Below are 21,992 nucleotides of genomic sequence, written 5' to 3'. Positions count from 1 at the left end.
TCAAAAGTGATGCAGTAATTATTACACATTGGAAAGATACAGGATGGCTTATTCACATGGAATCACTCCTCTAAATGGGTACAAAATGTGGCCTGTTGTCGATGGAAATCCTGTTAAATCACCACATCATCAAGTCATGCCTGGCAGGCCTAAAAAGAATAGAAAAAAAGGCATTGAAGAGAAGGATTGCGAGGGCCGCTCAAAGTTACTGCGATTAGGCCTAACAATGACATGCCAAAACTGTCAAGGAGAAGGCCACAACAAAAGGACATGTAAAAATCCACAAGTTATGAAACCACCAAAACTTGTGAGTGCTCAAACGTCAAATATTCATTTTTTACTTCATGGTCCAAATCTTAAGTGCTAATATTTGATTGACAGGAGAACCATGGAAGGCTAAGAAAAATAGCTTCTGAAGATCAATCACAATCTGGAGATCAATGATCTAATATTTTCAGAGAAAGAGCACATGTAAGTATACGAGTGTTATAGCTTTTTCGATTCTAAATGGATATACCTATGTTTCTACAGGTGAGACAGGGAATGGGCGTGTTTGTTGGTGATTCTGGTAATACATACGTGAGGGTACGATTCTATTTGTAAAACTTTAGTTTAATTATGAATTGTAATCATATCCATTATTTACATACATATATATTTGGTATTGTTTCAGGGCTCTATGGCAAATAAATCCATTACACAAGTTAGTACAGCTTGTAATGCCTCATCAGGTCGAGGATGTAGTCAAAATCGCGGCCGTGATCGTGGTCGTGTCACTGGTAGTGGAATTACAAGAAGGAGTGTTGGACGAGGAAACATGGATGAAACACAAGAGAGCTGCAATTGATGATATTACTTTGATAATATTAACAGTAGGACATGGTGTTTTTAAATAGCAGGACATAGTGCTTTTTTTGGTAATCCAACCGTGAAACAATGACATGGATGGTGGAGTTATGAAACCATGATTTTGGAAATTTTTTATGATCAATTTATTGAATTTGTCCAGTTAGTTGATGAAATATGAGGTGCTCTTATTCCAAGTGATGCCATTTTCTTGCTTAATCCTGAATTCATATGCAATATCTGATAAGCAATTAATGTTTTGTCAATATTGATTTTTCCACTTTTTTTATGGTTGTGTGATTGTTTACCAGTTAATGAATGAGATGTTTGATTTTTTTTTTTTTAATTCCATGTAGGTTTATGGTTGTTTGGTTTTTTACGGCAATTTAAGGAAAATGGGGATACTGAAATGGACTTGACGGGAAAGAAGTAAAATAAAAGAATTAGATTTTGATTTTGTTTTAATCTTAGTTAGCAATTTAATCTTAGTCAGCAATTTAATCTTAGTCAGCAATTAATTATGTGACAAAATAATCCACATAAGCTCCAACTTATCACTCCGACGATCGGAAAAAATTGGGGGGACGAAATTGCAAAGATTAAAAAGGTTGTAATTTAATTCACCACACTTCAAAAGTTACGTTAAAATTGCAAACTCAAAATTGTTCGTGACTTTATTTGCAAAAACCCCTAAAATAAAACCTTGTGAATACTTGAACGGTGGACTGCCATTTGCACTTGAGCTTCTCTTGCGAGAGAAATTGTAAATGGTTGAAGACTTGTGGTGAATGTACAAATGGAAAATTTGGCTGAGGTGAGATAATATGATATAGTGGCATGCTGTAATAGGCATGGCCTTGGCTGATGTATGGGTGGTGTGATGTTAAGTTTTGAAATAAAGGCTAGCTAGGTAGGAAGAGACATGGGTGGTGAGAGAGTTGTTGTGAGTGTGTGTCCGGTGATATGACAATTAAAATCTTCTGGATTTGATAAATAGATCAGTAAATTTTCTTCAGGGTTTGCTAATTAAAAAAATATCTGTGTAAATACTCAATGCTCATGCAATGCATAAAAATTTAAATAACTAAATTTTACAAAAGGATTTGCAAAACGTTTGTTGGAATTAAAATAAATTCATTTTCTTTATCCGGCGTGAATCATCTCTAAGTTCAAAATTACTCTAAACTTAGCTATAAGGAAACAGGGTGTTACATCCACCTTTTCACTTTTTCACCTACCACACTTAACACCCTAAATACTATTTTTCTTAATTTCCGTGCCGAAAAGAAGTGACTCAAGATTCGTGGGACGGAGGAAATACCTATTTGAAGGAACGTGGAATGAAAAGCAAAAAAGGAAAATTACAAAATATAAAATGCATTTTTAAGTAACAAACTCAGCGACTCTACACATTAGGAACTCTACACATTAGCAGCTATCCTTACATCTTCACATCTCCTATCATTTCAAACTCATTTTCTTTTTTTCTCTCTTTTGAAGCTGAATCTCTTCTTTAGACTTCTTCAGAAAACATGGGCCCAGCAATGGAAAACTACAAAGTACTTACCACTATAGTCGCCGCACAACAAAGGCAAAATGCAGTTGGAAGTCGATGTTTTTGTGAACGAGATGGATAATAGAAGTGTACGTCCCACTGAGAAACTGAAGGCTGAATTATCTCGCAATTGGTATGCAAGTTTAAATCATCCCAATATTTTTCCTTGTTTCGGCACCGATAACGTGAATTCTATATCTAGGACATTATATCAGGATTTTCAGCATACTTTTAGAGACTACGTTGAAAAAAATAACCACTTGTAAAGAGATTCACCATTCCAGCTAAAGTTGCTCGTGATCATACTAAACCTCCACTCTTTTATGATTATATCACAAATAGATTTCACATGATAATAAAAAGAGCTATAAAAGGTAAACTTTATATTTACCAGAAGATCACATTAATATAGTTCTACTTTGACGATTCTTACATTAATTTACTTTTGACAGATTTCACGTTTGATTATTGGCAAGCTGGACTTTTTGATTTTCTCCAAGATGATTTTGATTTCTATACAAGTAAGTATTCTTTGGTACTGCCATAAATGATGCAATGTTTGTTACCGACTATATATATGTCACATTCAATTCACTGAAAGTTCAAATATTTTTTTTCCCATATATTTTCAATCGTCTTTCAGATTCAATTCAAGATTTGTCGGACTATAAAAGTAGTTCTGAATTAAGTTCAATTTGTGATGTAAAAGCAAATAAAGAAAATCTAGAAGTTGAGCCGGGTGAGGATTTGCCAGACTATAAAAGTAATTCTGAATCAAGTTCAATTTGTGATGTAAAAGCAAATCAAGAAAAGCTAGAAGTTGAGTCAGATGAGCTAGAAGTTGAGCCGGATGAGGATTGTGAGAAATTGAAGGAAGATTTTAGTGATGAAGATTGGCATATTGTCTAAGAAAATCATAATGGAAGAAATTCCAGTTCAATACTAATTTTGAAAAGTTGTTAGTCAATACTAGCTTATTAAGAAATTTGCCATAGTTTTGGAATGTTTTCATATACTTATTTTTAAAAAGCACAATTGGATTAGGTCTTCGAAGGGACATCCAAGCATGCAGATTTCAATTTTTAAGCATCGAAATATTCAAACCACTCATTAAGTATATTAATACTAGGACTATTAACGTTATTAATATTATGTTCTTGATTATGTACAATACATTAATGTTTTCTTTAAACATAGCCTCACAGCTATGGGACTTCCTAAAGAAAACTGCAATCGCAGTTTATCAACCACTCACAAGACCACCGAGATCTTCGACTTAGCTCCCAAAGGTAATCCACCCGGCCCTTTCCCAACCTATACAAGGAAAAAGAGCGGAAGATAACGAAAGGGAGACAAGGTCCTAACTAAATCATAACACAAACTACCATTCCATCTATCATATCAGTCGAGTCGATCCGATTCATTATTATCTATAGATAAGGCAAGAGATAACTTATGACCTCGCGGATGGAGATGGATTCTACCAATGCCCATGCCCAATCCTCCACATAGGGCTTATCTCGGCACATGACGATGTAATTGCCACTAATATGTTCGCCACCTTCAAATAGTCAGTGGAGTTATTGCCTAGTCTATTAGTTTTGAATAGGGAACGCAAATCTGTAACCCTAGTTCATCTTTCCCTAAACAGTCTCTGATATAGACTCCCACGTGAAATGTTATGCGGCTTATTCGGATCAAAGTCATCCTCGGGCCCAAAGTGTAGTCCTGTAACCATACAAAATTCTTTTATGCCAAACTTTATCTCAATCCCACTAATATTGAACCACTTCCCACAGTGAGAAACAATCATCGTATAACTCTCTAGCCAAAAGATGATGTGTAGATGTATTAGCCCTATCCCATCTTCTAAGACTAAGTAAATGTCCGAAGAAACCTCATTTGAACTCTTCCAGACAATCATGCTCAGACAATCTTTTTTTCACCTCTGCCAATATTTCCATGAGAACGTAGTGGTTTATACGTCCAGGAAAGTTTTGCACGAATGGCCTCAACCATGTGTAACGAGCCTATAATATTGAAAGAAATATTCAAGTTAAAACACTAACAAAAGCCAAATCAAATTCAACAAAATATTAAAAATTTCTTCTGTACACGATAATGTAACCATGTACGGAAACCGTGCACGGTTACAACCGTGTACAGAATCGTGTACATGACCGTGCATAGATGTACATAGTTACCACAGTGGCCAGTGCACAATTACAACCGTGGTCTGTACACGGTTTGAATCCGTGTAGAGAGACCGTGCAAACTATGGATGGTTTCAATCGTGCAAACAGAAACAATGTGCACAAATCATGCAAACCGTGCAAATAGAAACCGTGCACGGTTTCAATCCAAACTTACAACTGAAGAAATTTCTACAAAAACTAACAACTTATCATGTAATATTATCATTTTGCTCATCATTATTCAAGAATTTAAATTGGTATGGATGTATACTAACTGGACGGGGCGATACTTCTTCATATTGCTCGTTATCCTCCGGCCGTGGGGGTCGTCAATTCTTACGTTTTTGGGGATTTATTGAGGATTCGGGTTTGTCCCCTTCCTCATTATACTCTTCTTTATCATGCTCATCGCCTAAGTCATCGTGGTGTGAAGTCATAATATTTTAATAATAATCCAGCCCCGCTTCTTCGCTCCCAGTGCCCAATGCTTTTTGGTTGGGCCGTGTTTTTTTTTTTAACATAGCCGTTGAATGGCAGTATCCTTTTTTTCACGTTTACCTCTATAAATAATTCATGCTTCAAAATAGCCGTTAAACGGCAACATTAAAATTAAATATAAAATTAAAAATTAAATGTAAAAGTCAAGATGGAGGCTCTCTTATTATGGGGAGTGGACTCTTAAATGGTGGGGATCACTTTTAAGAACCCACTTTGACTCTCCACTATAGATGCTCTTATAGTGTCTAAGAATAGAAGTTGCACATTTTTATGAGACTAACAAAAATAACAAGATTTGCACACATTTGTGGAATGGAAGGAGCAACACATATGATCACAGAGGCTCAATTTCTGAAACTCAAATTTGGATTGACAAAAAAAATCTAAGTACAAGTTGCAGAGAGAAACACATACACATGAAAACAAACAATATCTACAAACACATATGCACCAAAGCAAAACTACATGATCCCTCTATCACTCATCTGGTTCATAATCCTGGCTGCATCGTTCAATCTATTGGCTCTGTCATAAATGGCAGCAACAAGCAGATGCAGATCCTTCTTATTCACATTGGGATCCCTCAGCAGCCTCTCGAACAACGCCTCCACCCTCGCAAACTTCCTCCTCGCCCCGTACAGGCTCATCATCTGAAAGTGCACCTCATCCGAGAACACGCACCCCTCCTCCTGCATCTCCGCGTACACCCCATCCGCCCTCTCCACCTCCTGCATCTTCCCGTACGCGTTCACCACCAGCCCTATCGCCGTGGAATCCGGGAAGTACCCAACTTCCCTCATCCTCTCAAACACCTCAACCACATTCCCATACTTCTTGTGTTTCGACAACAGCCTCATCATCCGCTCAAACACCGCGATATCATTGATCTCCCCTGCCTCGGCCGCCTGCCTGAACACCCACGTGGCCTCCTCAATCCGCCCGGCTCCAGCTAGGATGTGGATGGCCGTCTCCCTAGGGATGTTGTCCGGCCTCCTCAGCTCGTGCAGGAGGCGCTTGGCGTGCCCAACCAAACCGGCCCTCTCGTATGCCACAATCATAGTCTGGTAAAGAACTTGATCAATCACAACACCCGAGCTCCGGAGCTTCTGAAACAGAATGGCAGCACGGTCTAGCTTCCCGGCCTTCCCCCAAATCGAGATTATGGTGGAATAAGTGATAGCGTTCGGCTCAATGCCTCTGCTCTGCATCTCTTGAATGAGGTTATTGGCCTTCTCGTGCTCCATCGTCTTGCCATAGATCATGATCATAGTGTTGTACGTCACTACATTCTGATCGATCCCCTTCCTCTGCATCAGCCTAAACAAATGTATGGCCTCGCCAAACAGCTCAGCATCGCCGTAGACTCTCAAGAGAGTGTTGTAGCTGACCACATTCGGCTCAATCCCGAGCTTCCTCATGCTCCAAAACAGCTTATCCGCCTCCTTCGCCATGTCTAGCTGCCCATAGACGTCGATCATTATGTTACACGAGGTTATATCAAGCGAGCAATCGGATTCCCTCATCTCGGAGAACATGGAGAGAGCTTCAAGAAACTTGTGATTCTCAACGTACATTGTTAGAAGCGTCGAGTAACTGACTGTATCCGGCATCACCTCCGCCTGCCTCATCTCATCGATCAAGGCCCTCGCCTCGCGGAAAAGCTTCGCCTTTCCGTAAACATTGATCATGGAATTGTAGGCTACGAGATCAGGCGTGATGCCCGATTTCTTCAATCTGGTAAAAATTGAGATCGCCTTGGAGTAATCGCAGAGCTTGCGCGACAACTCAATCAAATTGCTGTACAAGACCAAATCCCCGGGGATGCGATCGTGCTCCATCTTCTGAAGCCAGGATAGTGCGTCGTTGAAGAGGCCCTCTTTGCCGAATTGAGTGATGAGAGTGGAATAAGTGTACCTATCGGGGGAGAGGGCTCGGTGGCGCATTTCGTCGAACAGGCCGTGGGCGACGTCCCACTGCTTGGCGCGGAGGACGTTGCGGAGGGCGACGTTGTAGGCGAAGACGGAGGGCGTGTAGCGGGCCTCGTCGTTCATCCAGTCGAGGAGGGCGAGGGAGCGCCGCCAGTCGGGCTCGCGGGAGAGGAGGGAGACCATGAAGCGGGTGGAGAGGCTGCGGTCCTTGTAGGGGGACATTAGGGCGAAGAGCTGGTGCTCGTCGGAGGTGCTGTGTATTGAGGAGAGGAGCTCGTCCATGTCCACGCTGTGGTCCAGGAAGGCGGAGCTGTGCCGCCGGCGGTGGGGCGGGAGCGGAGCGGCGGCGCTAGAGGGGGGAGGGTGTCGGCGCCAGATGTGCTTCCCCGGCGAGGAGAATGCGAGGATTGCGAAGTGGGTTTGGTGTGTCTTGACATTGCCGGAGAGGAGGAGGATGGCGGTGGCGCGTGGGAGCGGCGGAGATTGAGCGGGAAATGGTGTGTGCATGAGAATAGCTAAAGTCATCTGTCATCTACGCGATAGTGGTGGAAATGACAGGTTTCATGGATATTCCAATTCATAATTTGAGTTATTATTAGAAAAAAAAAATAGCCCAATTTGAATTTCATGGAGATTTTTTAGTTTGAATTTATAAAAATTGTAGATATAATACTAGTATAATTTTTTATTATTATTTAGTTTATAGTTTTAGTCAAATGCATGCTTGATTAATTAAAAGATGGAATAACTTCATCCAAAGTTGATTTGATGATTAGAGAGAGAATTACATAGAGTTTAGTATTTTTTTTTTTTTTAATCTCCGTGTCACGCCTTTGGGCAGTTCTTTCACGCCCAATGCATATAGTCTAAGCTCCCGAGCATCCCGGGAAAACCGTGTTGCGCTTCGTGCATATGAAGGAGGCGTTGGACGTCCGTGGGCGTTGGATGGCGCAGGTAATAGGCTCCGAAAGCCCGGATGACTGCCCTGCAGAACCTCTTGAGGCATACACGCCCGGTGGAGTCGGCGACTTTGAGATACTCGTCGAAAACATCCGCACTAACCCCGGTAGCTAATTGACGGATAGCCGATGTGCATTTCTGCAAAGGAGAGAGAGAGTCTCGACCGAGTGCATCAGTGCTCATATGGAAGAAAGTATCTTCACCTTGAACAGCATCGACGATGCGCAAGAACAGCTCCTTCGGCATTCGAAAACGATGCAGGAAAAAAGTAGGACCGTACGTCGGATTGTCGTTGAAGTTGTCTTGCATAAGACGTACATGGGCCTCCTCACGATCACGATGTACGTATGATCGGGGACGTTTGCCACGCACCGGCTCTGGCGCCGGTTGGGAGGAGTATGGAGCAAGCACTTGTTTCTGCAATTCTACCCACTCTATGAACCTTTCAACTACATCGTCGGAATCAGGCGAAGAATCATGCTGGGGTTCCGTCATTTTTGGAAGAACAAAGATGGTTTTTTTAACAAAATTGGAGGTAGAAGGAGTGGATTGTGATGAATGAGGGAAGGAGGTAGTATTTATAGAGAGAAAAGAGAGAGAAAAACAAAACAAAAGAAAAAAAGAAAAAAAGGCCAAACGGCTATTTTAGCCGTTGGCTCAAAAAAAAAGCAAAATAGCCGTTGCAATTTTTGAAATTTAAAGTTTATACATATATATATATAGGGTCGCATTCAATGGAGACCATTTCTTATATAGAGAATGAAGACCAAATCAAGGCCATTCATCTTAATCCAATCAATGATCCAGATTATTTCCTGATTTGATTTTTCATGTAATTAAATAGTGGTTAATTACATTTATTTAATCCAAAAAGGGCAAAAACGTCCACTCAAATCCACGAATTATGGCATCTGGTTGAACAAATCCCGAAAATTACTCTCTTCCAATTCTGGGACCTGATCCGTCAATGAACATAATAGATGAACATTAGTATGTTCATTGTTTTCCTACGAACATTTCGATGAACATTAGTATGTTCATTGGTTTTTCTACGAACATATCGACGAATATCAGTATGTTCATTGGTTTTTCTACGAACATCAGTATGTTCATTGGTTTTCTACGAACATATTAACGAACATCAGTATGTTCATTGATATTTTCTGCGAACACTTCATTGACGATATGCAGATCTGCAAATCCGGCGACGGCGCGGCACGACGGTCGCCACCACAAGCGTTCTACCATCGTCGTCTTCATCGGCTTCACCCTGACGACGCCGGGGCAGCACAGCCTCGAGAATCCCTCTGCCTGCGACGCCGGCGGAGCAGCAGGAGGAGGAAGAAGAGATGGATGCGATAGGGGAGGGAGGCAGTGGAAGAGAGAATGGAGGGGATGGCGGCGGAGCAGAAGCGGCGACGGCGGGGAGGAAGGCGGCGGAGCAGCAGCAGGAGAGATGGAGGCGATTGGGAAGGTAGCGGGGAGGGAGGCGGTGGAGCAGTAGGAGAGATGGAGGCGATTGGGAAGGTAGCGGGGAGGGAGGCGGCGGAGCAGTAGGAGAGATGGGGAGGCGGCGGAGCAGCAGAGATGGAGGCGGCGGGGGAGGGAGGGAGAGTGATTGAGAGAGAGAGATAGAGAGAGCGTGAATGAGATAGAGAGGGAGATTAGGGTTAAATAGAAAATGACATGCTTAACCTTTTGATTATAAAATAAATGAAAATTAATAAAATTAATCAATTAAATTACCACCATTAGATTAAGTTAGATCAAGGAACCAGATTTGGTCTTCATTCTCTATATAGAGGAGTGGTCTCCATTGAACTCTCCCCTATATATATATATATATATATATATATATATATATATATATATATATATATTTTAATTAAGGCGCGTGCAATGCACGCGCCATATCTCTCTCTCACTCGTGCATACTCGAAGGCTCGAGCAGGCCTCGAGTAAGGCCCCCCCCGCAACGCCCTACTCGAGTAAGCGTTCGAGTAGGCGCGTTGCAGGTGCTCTAAGCTCCAAAACATTAAATTTTATATCGTATTACAATCTCAATTCAGTTCCCTAATTTAGTATTCATTTGAGAATTACATGAGTTTTAATAAAATTGTTGAGTGTGTTTTGAGTGAAATAATAATCTCACATTATGAAAGTGATTAAAGTAGACACTACAAGAAATTGCGGCTCTAATGATCTAGAATAAGAGACTCATATTTTATAAAGTTGTGTGAAGTAATTTACTTTTTAAAAAATGATACTAAATTGAGGTACAGACAAAAATAGAAATATAGATACTAAAATATAAGAAGGAAAGAATGCATCAAAAAATTCAATGTATTTTTTATATTATTTTGAATTATGCTATAAACTAATGTAATAGAGAAAACTTCAAATTATATTTGTATCTTTTATAAATTCAAACTAAAAAAGTCACCATATAATTAAAGTTGGTGTTATTTTTGTAATACCCATCCAGATAAGTTTTACAACTAACCCACCCCACCCCCCCTCCCACACACATACACATGTATAGGGGTGCACTCCAGTAAAATTGCTATTTTTCGTGAGATCATGAATATAATAAATAAAGCAGTATATAGTGTTGGAGTTAACTTTTCTTAACTCCATAAAAATCTCACTCTTTGTTTTTGTAGTTTTGCCTTTCTGCACTTGTTGTGTTTTGTAGGTTGTCGATCAGTTCAAAGAAAGAAGAAGAGGAGCTCGCATGTTCCTACAAAGAAGGGAAGAAAGAAGATAAGAAGAGAGAGAGAAGGAGTTGGTTGATAAGCTCCTATATTCAAGGGAAGAAGTGGACAAGTGGAGTGTGTGCAACAAACTATCCAACGGCCACTTATCCACTATCTGACCCCACGACTTCAGCCTTGGAGAGCAAGATTGGAAAGCTTATAAATACCAAGGAAAAGTCCCAGTTCAGATCACGAACTTAGAGATAAAATATGGAGCTTAGAAAGTGATATGTGTACGAGTGCTTTTCTGAGTGTTAGGATAACATCTGTTAGAGCATTCATTGTTTTGTCAGGATTTCGGAGTTTAGCTCTTGGATCTAGTTTCAGTTTGTTAGTGAGAGTGTCTAGTGTTCAAATACGCAGAATCTTGTAAAGGCATTTGTTCGTTCCCCTCATCATGTCTAACTTTACTCCTGAGACTCTTGAATTTCTTAGGGCAGCTCCAGAAACCCTCACCAGATTTCAAGCAGCGCTCCCAAATCCATCGGCGATTATGGAGAACCCGACCAATGCCGTCGGTGCTCTGCCGCCTCCGACTACAATTCCAGCAAAGGAAGCCACAACCATTGCCCCGACATCCGCCACTCCAGCGAAAACCCCAAGCGTCGATTTACTCAGAGTTCTAAATACATAACCCATTTCCTCCGTCGAGCCCTTAGCAAAAGATGGATCATTGGCGGAGCATTCTGATAAGTCGCAGGACAAATATTCGGCCGCAAATCCAATCAAGACCAAAGAATCAAAGAAACGCCGCCGCCAAGAAGCTTCAAAATCAAAGCCCAAGCCAACCCGTCGCTTAAATCGGAATCACCCCAGGGTGATGAAGCCAGACTCTACGGTCTATGTTATTGAAGATGCCACCCCGACTGAGTCGCCACCAGCAAAGCAGGCACGAAAATGGACTCTCAAGCAACGCCGTTTGGTGGACTCCTCCACTACGGGAGACGAAGAGTCCTCCACTCCCACTGCCGAAGAAAAAGGAGATCCAGTCGCGGATGAGAGAGTTGAATCATCTCCCATTAAATCTCTGGACGTCATCATTGAAGAAGCCGAAGCTGAGATTGCTGCAGAAAAGTCTTCCAAAAAGACTCTATCCGACAAAGACCTACCTCTCAGTGATGTCATGACAAAGCTAAAACGCAAAGAGATTCGTGAGGGAAAGCAAGTGGCTGCCACAAAGTTAGCTGCTCCGGTTGCTATCCCCACACAGTACTCTGACACAGAGTTAAAGCATGAAGAAGATGCTGAGATTGAGCCCGAAGGATCAGATATGGAAGCTAGCAAAGCTTTCACTCATTTGTTCTACACAGCAGAGGTTGCACAACTCTGGAAAGATCTTAAGAAGTCCCTCATGTATAGCGAGCGAAACATTGATGAGGTGTCATTTAACGAGTAAAATTTTGTTGGATTTCCTTAAGTCTCGTGGATTGTTGAAATCTGTGACAGAGGTTAAGCCTTATAACAAAAGAGTAGTTCAATTTGTTTATTCTAATCTTTCGACGGAGTTTGGAGATCCAAAGTCTCGAAAATATGGGAAATTGTTCTACAAGAACAAAGGTTTATAACTTAACCCCCGCCCTCATCAACGAATTGCTTGAGACACCAAATGTGAAGGGAACAATGGTGAAGAACATGGACAAGGTTGCACAGGTAATTACAGGAGGCAAGTTGCGAAAATGGGTGAAGCCGATGAAGTCCTCAAATCTCTCCTATCTTTATTCGGCTTTGTTTAAGATCATGACGTTCAATTGGATTGTGTCATCCAACTCTATCGTCATCACACTGCAGCACAACACTCTCATTTACTGCATTGGAGAAGGATTGCCATTAAACTTAGGTCAAATCATATTTGACCAAATTGCTGCCAAATCCCAACTTTCTGAGTATTGTTCCCTTGCTAGGTTGAATGGCTGCCATTTGGTAGCAATTTGGTCAAATATGATTTGACCTAAGTTGAATGGCAATCCTTCTCCAATGCAGTAAATGAGAGTGTTGTGTTGCAGTGTGAGTTGGATGACACAATCCAATAGAACGTCATGATTTTAAACAAAGCCGAATAAAGATAGGAGAGATTTGAGGACTTCATCGGCTTCACCCATTTTCGCAACTTGCCTCCCGTAATTACCTGTGCAACCTTGTCCATGTTCTTCACCATTGTTCCCTTCACATTTGGTGTCTCAAGCAATTCGTTGATGAGGGCGGGGGTTAAGTTATAAACCTTTGTTCTTGTAGAACAATTTCCCATATTTTCGAGACTTTGGATCTCCAAACTCCGTCGAAAGATTAGAATAAACAAATTGAACTACTCTTTTGTTATACGGCTTAACCCCTGTCACAGATTTCAACAATCCACGAGACTTAAGGAAATCCAACAAATTGTACTCGTTAAATGATACCTCATCAATGTTTCGCTCGCTATGCATGAGGGACTTCTTGAGATCCTTCCAGAGTTGTGCAGTGTGTAGAACAAAGGAGTGAGAGCTTTGCTAGCTTCCATATCTGATCATTCGGGCTCAATCTCAACATCTTCTTCATGCTCCGACTCTGTGTCAGAGTACTGTGTGGGGGTAGCAACCGAAGCAGCAGACTTTGTGGCAGCCACTTGCTTTCCCTTACGAATCTCTTTGCGCTTTAGCTTTGTCATGACATCACTGAGGAGAAGGATTGCCATTCAACTTAGGTCAAATCATATTTGACCAAATTACTGCCAAATCCCAACTTTCTGCCTTGCCCTTTCCCTCTCTTATCTACAGGAGGCTCCAACATCAAGGTCTCAAAGACGATGTACCAGAAGACAAGCTGGAGACAATACAAGAATATGCCATCAACAATATGTTGTTCAGTGAAGGCAAGACGACTGACCTTCTTTGGGTTAATCCGAATGCTCATGTTCCTGCTGTACCTGCAGCTCCAACCGATGCCATGGTCTCTGTTCCAGCGACAATTCTACAATTACTGATGAAACACATTAAAGAGATTGAGCAAGTCCTCTCCTTTGCAAGAAGGAACTTAGGCGAATCCATGGCCATCCTAGGGAGAGCCAAAGATCATGTCTCGACCCTTCTTTCTTCCCAAAAAGGGGGAGTAGAAGGATACCTTAGTTTTAGATTAGTTCTTTTTACTTTATTTATGGTTAGGACGAGTAGGTGCACATATTAAGTTTTAAAGATGTTTTTATTTTATTGGATGAACAATTGTGAAAAGTGGGTTATTAGTGTAAAATATTTTTTGGAATCTATAGTATTGTTGAATATTTAAGATGTTATACTTTGGTAGCCTATATTTCGTTTGTTGGTTTGGTTATTATCTTGTGGTTTATGTTGCATTGGATGGAATAATACCTTAACCGAACTTAAAACACACAGGAAATGGCACGACCACGACGCAACGAAATCCCAAGGAACAATCATTCATACCTCACTGGCATGGAATAATAATAACCAACATGTTCTTGTCGTCCACAAAATCAGTGCCTCAGCGTCACGTTGTCATAAGCACCAATGCGCATACTCACCGTATGGAATGAAACTCGTATCTTAACCACAATATACACGTTGAATTTATGGAAAAGATTTTATAAACAACTTTGAATCACGTGGTATTTGAAAACATATTTATCGAGTTAGAAGAATTTCACCAACCTTAACACCAAGCACGGTAAAAGAAACTCAATCAATTCCAAGACGAGAGTTCCTAGTTGCGATGCATTCAGTACATTAACATTAAGGGTCCAAGTAACAACATAATTAATTAATTATACTTAATTAAGTTACAGATGCACCTCTCGTCGTTATTTTAGTAACATTTTAAGTTACTAAAATAACTATAACTATATATATATATAGACAATATTATAAAAAAACTAAACTGAAATGATTAAATTGTAGATTCCATAGACAATATTGTTCTAGAAAAGAGAAAACAATCTCATTTAGCCACTACCTAAGAAAAAGAATAAATCATCCAATTCATATTATGCATATGAATTCAAATCTTACCGTATTGCTTTTAAATCGAAACTGCAATCCCAGTAACTATAAAAAAAATTTACAAGCTACAAACTAATTAACTAACATACAAAAGTCAATTGTTCGGTTTCTTATTAATTAAGTGCTGATCTCGTAATTTTTTTAATATAAATATATATCATATACATTTTCAAAGAAAATTTAAATAACCCAGCTAATCAGATCTCCAACTTCTTCCACGTCTCACACTCTCGGAGATCTTTAATTGTGATAATTAACAAACATAACTCATCCCAACTCTCAACATAGCATGCATTAACAATTATAATGGGGTACTGATTTCATAAAAATAAAACGCACCAGACTCCTAGAAAACTACGTCGTGTATATATATATAAAGGGTGCGGTTATAGTGAGAACCACAATTATCGTGAGAACATAAGAACCAATAAAATCACTGCATCCGCTATTAAATTTAATGCATCCAAAAAAAATAATTTTTTTGCTCTCATCCACCAAGATGATGCATCCACCGTAGATCTTGATGATCGAATGGCTTAAAATGGTTCTATGTTCTTATTTTATTAGTGGTTCTTATTTGAACCTCTCCCTATATATAAATAAATATATATATATATATATATATATATATATATATATATTTGTTAAATTACCTCTTAAAAATCTAGTAGGTGCAATCACGAAAAGAAAGAAAATAAATAGTAAAACTTACAGCACTTCTCTAAGAATCAAAAACTTACCAAAATAGATGCGATTAATCAAAGAAAAAAGTCTTGTAATTAAAGTCTCGAAACTTTGAAATTGCTGAGAAAACTTGAGAGACGAGACAAACGATAGGAAAAATATTTTCTGCGTGAGGAATGGTATGCAGAAGAAAAGAAAGTAAATTTATAGTACGTATAAAATCTGTCTATTAGTAAAAACCCTAGTAGTAGTAGGTATTTTAATCCCTCTCCAACTCTACTTCAATGAAATCACGTTATTCACATTAATCTTTTACAGAATAATAATAATAATAATAATAATAATAATAATAATAATAATAATAATAATAATAATAATAATAATAATAATAATAATAATAATAAATAAAAATCTGCATTTACTAAATTTTATTTCTCTTGGCCCAACTTCTTTGAAAGCCCAAATTAAGTACCATTTTTAAACTCTATTTACTACAAAAAATTTAAAACCAAATATATATATTTCTATTCTGACTTTTAACTAGGGGCAGGTGCAACCTTGGACTCAAATTAAGTTTACATAGAATAGAAGCAAGTGACAAAGGGCATATCATAATCATAGTGGTCTCAGCTGATGCACCTAAACAAACTGGAAGCATGAATTCACAACAAAAACAATATGAATTCATTTATACCATACATATTTACATTACATCCTATGCCTCTTTCCGAATCTTAATTCTAAGCTAAATCATTTTTCTACAACATCCACTTCTACATCTAAGGATAAATTTTACTCTCATGATTCACAATACTAAAGTTTCTCATGGACCCATTAATCAGGGGCGGATTCAAATTTTTTTTATTATGGGGGCACAAAATAACTCTAGGTGATGGCTGGTATGTAGGAATGGAATTAGAAGGGAATGGAATGGAATGACAACGGCAATGGAATGGAATGAAATATAGGATTCCTATGGTTGGTATTTACAAGGAATGAATGGATAGGAATGAAATAAAATTTACATAATAATAATAATAATAAGGGATAATTGCATGTAATATCATCAACTATAATAAAATTCCATTTTTCCCATAATTTCTCAAAATTCCATTTTTTACCATAAAACATAAAAGTCATCCATTTTTCCCATATCCTACTTTATGATAATATCAAAACAACCCCACAGATATGCAAAATATTACAGCAACCCCCACAACTTATTCCTTTCAATTAAAATTACCCCAATAAGTACTCTTATAATTATAACAACAGTAAAACATAAAACAGGCCCAACATGCTTCCGTAACACTTCAAAATAATTCAAAACATAAATCAACAGTATACCTTTCGTCGACTGGTCACCTTCAGGAGCTTTTGTCGCGTTTTACGGACTTTTTGCCTTCTCAGCCTTCGTCCAACCACGCACTCTCAAGAGATGGTTGCAACCTTCTTCCTTCACTGTGTTTCGACTTAAATACTTTTGTTGATAAATGAAAAGAAAATATTTTTACTCAACCGGAAATTGGGCTAAAACGAGCGTTAAAAGAGGAATTATAAAATATTTATTTTATTTCATAATAATCTCCCTAAGGGATGAGACTAACTTGTTTAGCTACTCATAGTAGCTAATTCTTGTACACATAAAATAAAAGAAACTAAAACTAGAATTTGAAAAGCTATGAAAACAAGAAATTAAAAATTACAAAGATAATATTCTAGAGAGAGTGTGGTGTGTGAAAGAGTTGTGAAAATTTTCGATATCTTCTTCTCTCCAGAGCTTGGGTTTATATAAAGGTTTGATTCCCTCTATAATTGCTCGGTAATTGGCCTTAGATTCTTTCTTCGTGGCTAGCTATCTTGAATGTCAATCCACCTTCCTTTGTCGGCCATGATTGCCGACACTAGTTAGTGCCTTCACATGGAGTTGAACCTTCCTTTATCTTTTTGTGATAATGGTTGGGGAGGTCCCTCCGCTTTTTTCTCCACTCAGCCTTGTCTTATGCTTTTGGTGAGTGGTGCTTTTCTGGTCCCATCCTCCATTATTCAGTTTATAATGCTGCGAGGGGCCAGCTTGCAACTTTTCCACCATCCTTTGTTTTCTTTTGATGGGTGGAGCTCCTGTAGAATTACCCACTTTGGTCAGTGGGTAGTTGGCTTGCATTATTATCCACCCACTTTCGTCGTTTCTCTTTTAGTGGGTGGTCCTCCTGTTTTGAGTCACATGACTCCCTTTTCTTTGTCGGGCCCTTTACTTTTTTGGTGCCCGAGGTGTTCTTCCTTTTGGAGTCTGTTGTTCATCATGTTCATCAGACCGGAACCTCCTTCTATCAGGCTTCGGGAAGAATCCTTTTCCGAATTCCGGCTCCTTCTGTGTTGAACATTGATCGCAGACTTTCTCAATCCAATGGCCCAGATGAGCCATGTTGCAAAATTTGCGACGAGTTTCCTTGCTCCCCGCTATCTTGTTATCCCACAACATTTGCCTTTTATTTTCGAAGGATTTTTCGGCAAACGGGGTCGTAGTTCCTGTCATGGTGTTAACCAGGAACGTTCCAAGATCTGAACTTTGGTAGAACTTGAATCTGGACTTCATTTTATCCATCTCTGTAAGACAGACCCATAGACCCCATGCTCGTCTGGTGGAGATTTGGTCCTCCTTAAATGTTGAGACGATTGCGGCCTGGAAATCGGGAACTTTGATCCGGTTAAGGGCTCCCGTGTCAGGTCTCCGAAGCTTGATGAAGTGGAAAGCTTCATGGATTCCTTTTCCAACTGGTTCTGGGGCTGCACTGAAGAAGTACAATTCCAGAACATCTCCCCGTTTGAGGGACTCGTTGTTCTCCCATGCATCAAACACCGTTTTTTGGATCCATTTGGGTAGACCCTTGATTTCGGTGAAGGCTGGAGAGGTGGTATAAACTGAGGCCAACGCCCCGAACTCATACCACTCCTTGACGTCGTGTGGGTTGGCTCCTGGAGTTGTCCATACCCGAGGATATTTTCCTCCAACATCAACCCGGTAATTTCCCGGATTAATGCCCTTTCTTGTGAGAAGTTTCTCCCACTTGTTCTGATACATCTGCCAAGAAGGAGAAATTTCAATAAAATTAGTGTCAACCTTAACTTGGCCGGTCATTGGCCTAAGATTGACCTCTTCCTCTTTTACCCCAGAGGTGGAGGGTTGACATGTTGACTCAGGATGTGACCCCTTAACAACATCTTCTCCTTGAGGGTCCGACTGTGAAGCCATCACCTTAGGACTTGGGCTAGGGGTACTTGAATCCCCTGCTACAGGTAATCCGCCCTGTACGAAAAGCATTGCTTTTATCCGATTTTCTTGGATAGCGCGCAAGAGCGGCTTGTTGATTACTTCTTGAAGATTGAACATCTTCATGAAGCAGGCATCGATTTGGTTAGATACTTGGGCCTCGTCAGCCGCCTGTATCTTCCCTGCTTGTTTGGTGTGTAGGACACACTTTTGCCATTCCTGTTGTAGCAGCTCTAGACTTTCAAAGAGCTGCGCCTGTTTTGCTTCGATGGCCTCCACCTCAGGGAGCTCCATCCCTTGTTAAGAAATCTACAAGAACATTTTGATCAGATTTCAAGATGACAATATCATAATCATAATATTGGCATTCTGCTTGCCATCTAAGCAATCTAGCCTTTTCAGGTTTAGATTCAATCTTTTTTGTTAAGAAAGCTTTAACATTAGTGTTATCAACTTTCAAAACGAATTTTTTAGCAAGTAAGAAGAGCGGCCATTTTTTGAAAGCTTTTCTGACTGCGTAAAATTCTTTCTCATTAATGTGCCATCGCACAGCCTCGTTGTCGGAGAAAAGACCGCTACAGTATCTGCAAGGTTCTTCTCCAAATGGGGTGATCTTTGTGAGCACCGCTGCCCACCAGAAATCACTCGCGTCTGTGTAGAGAACTAGATCATCCTCGTCTTGTGGAATTGAAAGCTTTGGAAGGTTTTTGCAAATCCCTTTTAGCTTTTTCATTCCCTCCCGATGCTCCTCTTTCCAAATGAACGGGACATCTTTCTTCAGTAAGGGACTGAAGATTTTCCGGTGCTCGCAAGATTTTTGATAAACATTCCTGCAAAGTTAACGACTCCAAGAAAACTTTGGAGCTGCTTCTTTTCCTTGAGATTCTCCGGGAAATTCTGGACTTTTTCCACAATATGATCCTGTAGAATTATTCCAGATTCATCGATCTCAATTCCCAGAAATTCCATCTTCTGGGTGGCTACGACTGCCTTTTTTTCAGACAGCACCAGTCCTTCTTGTTGACAAACATCCGCAAAGATTTCCAGATGCCTAACATGTTCATGAATATTTTTTGATGCAATAAGGATGTCATCAATATAAACAAACATAAACGAAGAATAATCCTTGAAGAGATTATCCATCTTCCTTTGGAATATCTGAGGTGCGTTGGCTAACCCCATTGGCATGACATTCCAGACATAATGTCCTTGTGGAGTTGAGAAGGCTGTAAACTTCTTACTCCCTTCCTCCATGCGGATCTGATAGAAACCAGACTTGCAATCGAACTTTGAGAATACCCGTGCACTTCTAATGCAGTTGATAAGATGTTCTCTACTCGGGATGAAATATCCGTCAAACTCAAGAATATCATTAATCCCTTTATAATTAATGACCAATCTTGGCTTTCCTCGCTTGATCTCCCCATGATTTCTCACCAGAAATCCAGGACTGCTGTAGGGTGATCTTCCTTCTTCGATCAGCTTTAAATCAAGGTGTTTCTTGATTATACCCATCATATCCTGTTGATCTTGAGGGTTCATCAGAATAGGTCTGAACCTTACGAACTCATGCTCCTTTCCAGTTTTAACTTTCAAGGTAGCTTTGAGCTGGTTCTGGTCCCACCATGCCAAAGGATTCTCATGGTAACACTTCTGAATCCTCCTTTTGACGTCGGCCATGGACACATGTTCTTCTTCCTTGATATCTTTGTGTGATACCAGGGAGACTTTGAGGATTTGAATTTCTTCCTCGGAGAGATCTGGGAATCCCTCTGTTCTGCATTTGAGCAAAACTTCTCCGAATCTCCTTTGATCCTTCATTTGGGGTCTCCGGAGTCTGCCATCATCACCACGCTTGCTGCGAAATTTGATTGGCATCGAGCGATTAAAAGCTCCACTGAGCCTTTGCACAATGATCTTGTGATCACAATTAGTTGTGAACACCAGCCGCCTGGCCTCATTGTCCTGTGTATACCGCTTAAAGGTTTGCAGAAAATTATTACCGAATAATATATCTGCTCTGGTTCGTTCAATCGCTGTCCTGGTTGCGGCGAGTCCCATGAGGTTTTCATGGTAGAATTGGATACTCGTGATAATATCACGAATAATCTCGACATCTTCTCCTCGTCGTAAGTTGGTTACGAGGACTCGATTGTTCCAGTTGAGACCGTCTAGTAGACGGGTGGTTTCGCTCTCCAAATGTTGGAGAGAATTCCTGTATGGTACACATCTCGGACACTCGTCCGGATCCATAATTTTTTAATGGAGTCTCCTCCCACATAGGTTAGTTATAAAAATAAATTAAATATAATATAATTCCTCTATTAAAACCTGCTCTGATACCATTTTTAGGCGAGAGCGTGGGTGTATTATAATTATAAGAAAATACTAGTTCATTCTGGGGTTTTCGGTACCTTTTGTAAAATTAGTTGGGGTTTTGTGCAATAAAATTTTTTTGAAGGGGTCAATTTTGAATTTTCAGCATTTTGAAATCGTGGGAAATTTGGACAAAACTTTCATTTCGTGGTAAATTTTGGAAAATTTAGAATTCGTGGGAAAAATGGAAATTTGTCATAGTTGGTGATATTATACGAAACTGTCCCTAATAATAATAATAATAATAATAATAATAATAATAATAATAATAATAATTATTATTATTATTATTATTATTATTATTATTATTATTATTATTACTCTCATTTATTATTATTATTATTGTAATGGGAAAAATCCGTATAAGCCGAAACTATACGGCCCAACGGGCCAGCCCAGTAAAGCGATCCATACCACATTCGTGGCATAAGGTTCAAAGTAGGCCCATATGCGGGAAATACGCGAACCCACTAGGAAAAACCCTAAACTCAACAGTTAATCGGTGACTAGGTCAGACGAGAGTCACGGAAGATCGTTCCCTAAGAAATCGAAACCGCTAGGGTTTGAAGGAGCATTCCAGTAAACCCTAACCCACTACAAGAAAAAGTAATTTTAGTGACGGTAAAAACCATGGTTAAAAGTGCAAATACTCTCACTAATAACTATTAGTGACGGGAATTTGCTCGTCATGGCCTCTCGTTATTGCCTCTCTAGTTAGAGGTCAATAATGACGGGATATCATCCTGTCACTAATAAGTATTTAGTGAGAGTAATTTCACCGTAACTAATAAGTATTTAGTGAGAGTAAATTTACCGTCACTAAAACATTTATACTGTCATTAATATATCATTACAAGTTCCTAGACTACACTTTCATGCTCTCTTTTTTTCTTGCATCGTGTCTGTATATATGTGAATTTATAACAACATGATG

The 21,992-nt window shown here is 39.7% G+C and overlaps 1 protein-coding gene across 1 annotated transcript; it reads right to left on the bottom strand.

Annotated features, from left to right (window-relative positions):
* Positions 1-5,442: 5,442 nt before the first annotated feature.
* On the bottom strand, positions 5,443-7,581 carry LOC131004960 (pentatricopeptide repeat-containing protein At5g39980, chloroplastic-like). Its single transcript, XM_057931734.1, has one exon. It carries the CDS (start codon positions 7,545-7,547, stop codon positions 5,556-5,558), a length of 1,992 nt encoding a protein of 663 aa, XP_057787717.1. The 5' UTR covers positions 7,548-7,581; the 3' UTR covers positions 5,443-5,555.
* Between the last annotated feature and the right edge of the window lie 14,411 nt (positions 7,582-21,992).

The sequence above is a fragment of the Salvia miltiorrhiza genome, unplaced genomic scaffold (genome assembly GCF_028751815.1).
Source record: "Salvia miltiorrhiza cultivar Shanhuang (shh) unplaced genomic scaffold, IMPLAD_Smil_shh original_scaffold_471, whole genome shotgun sequence".
Classification (NCBI taxonomy): Eukaryota; Viridiplantae; Streptophyta; class Magnoliopsida; order Lamiales; family Lamiaceae; genus Salvia; species Salvia miltiorrhiza.
The sequence above is the reverse complement of the archived record's forward strand: the minus strand, read 5'-3'. Positions and strand labels throughout refer to the sequence as shown.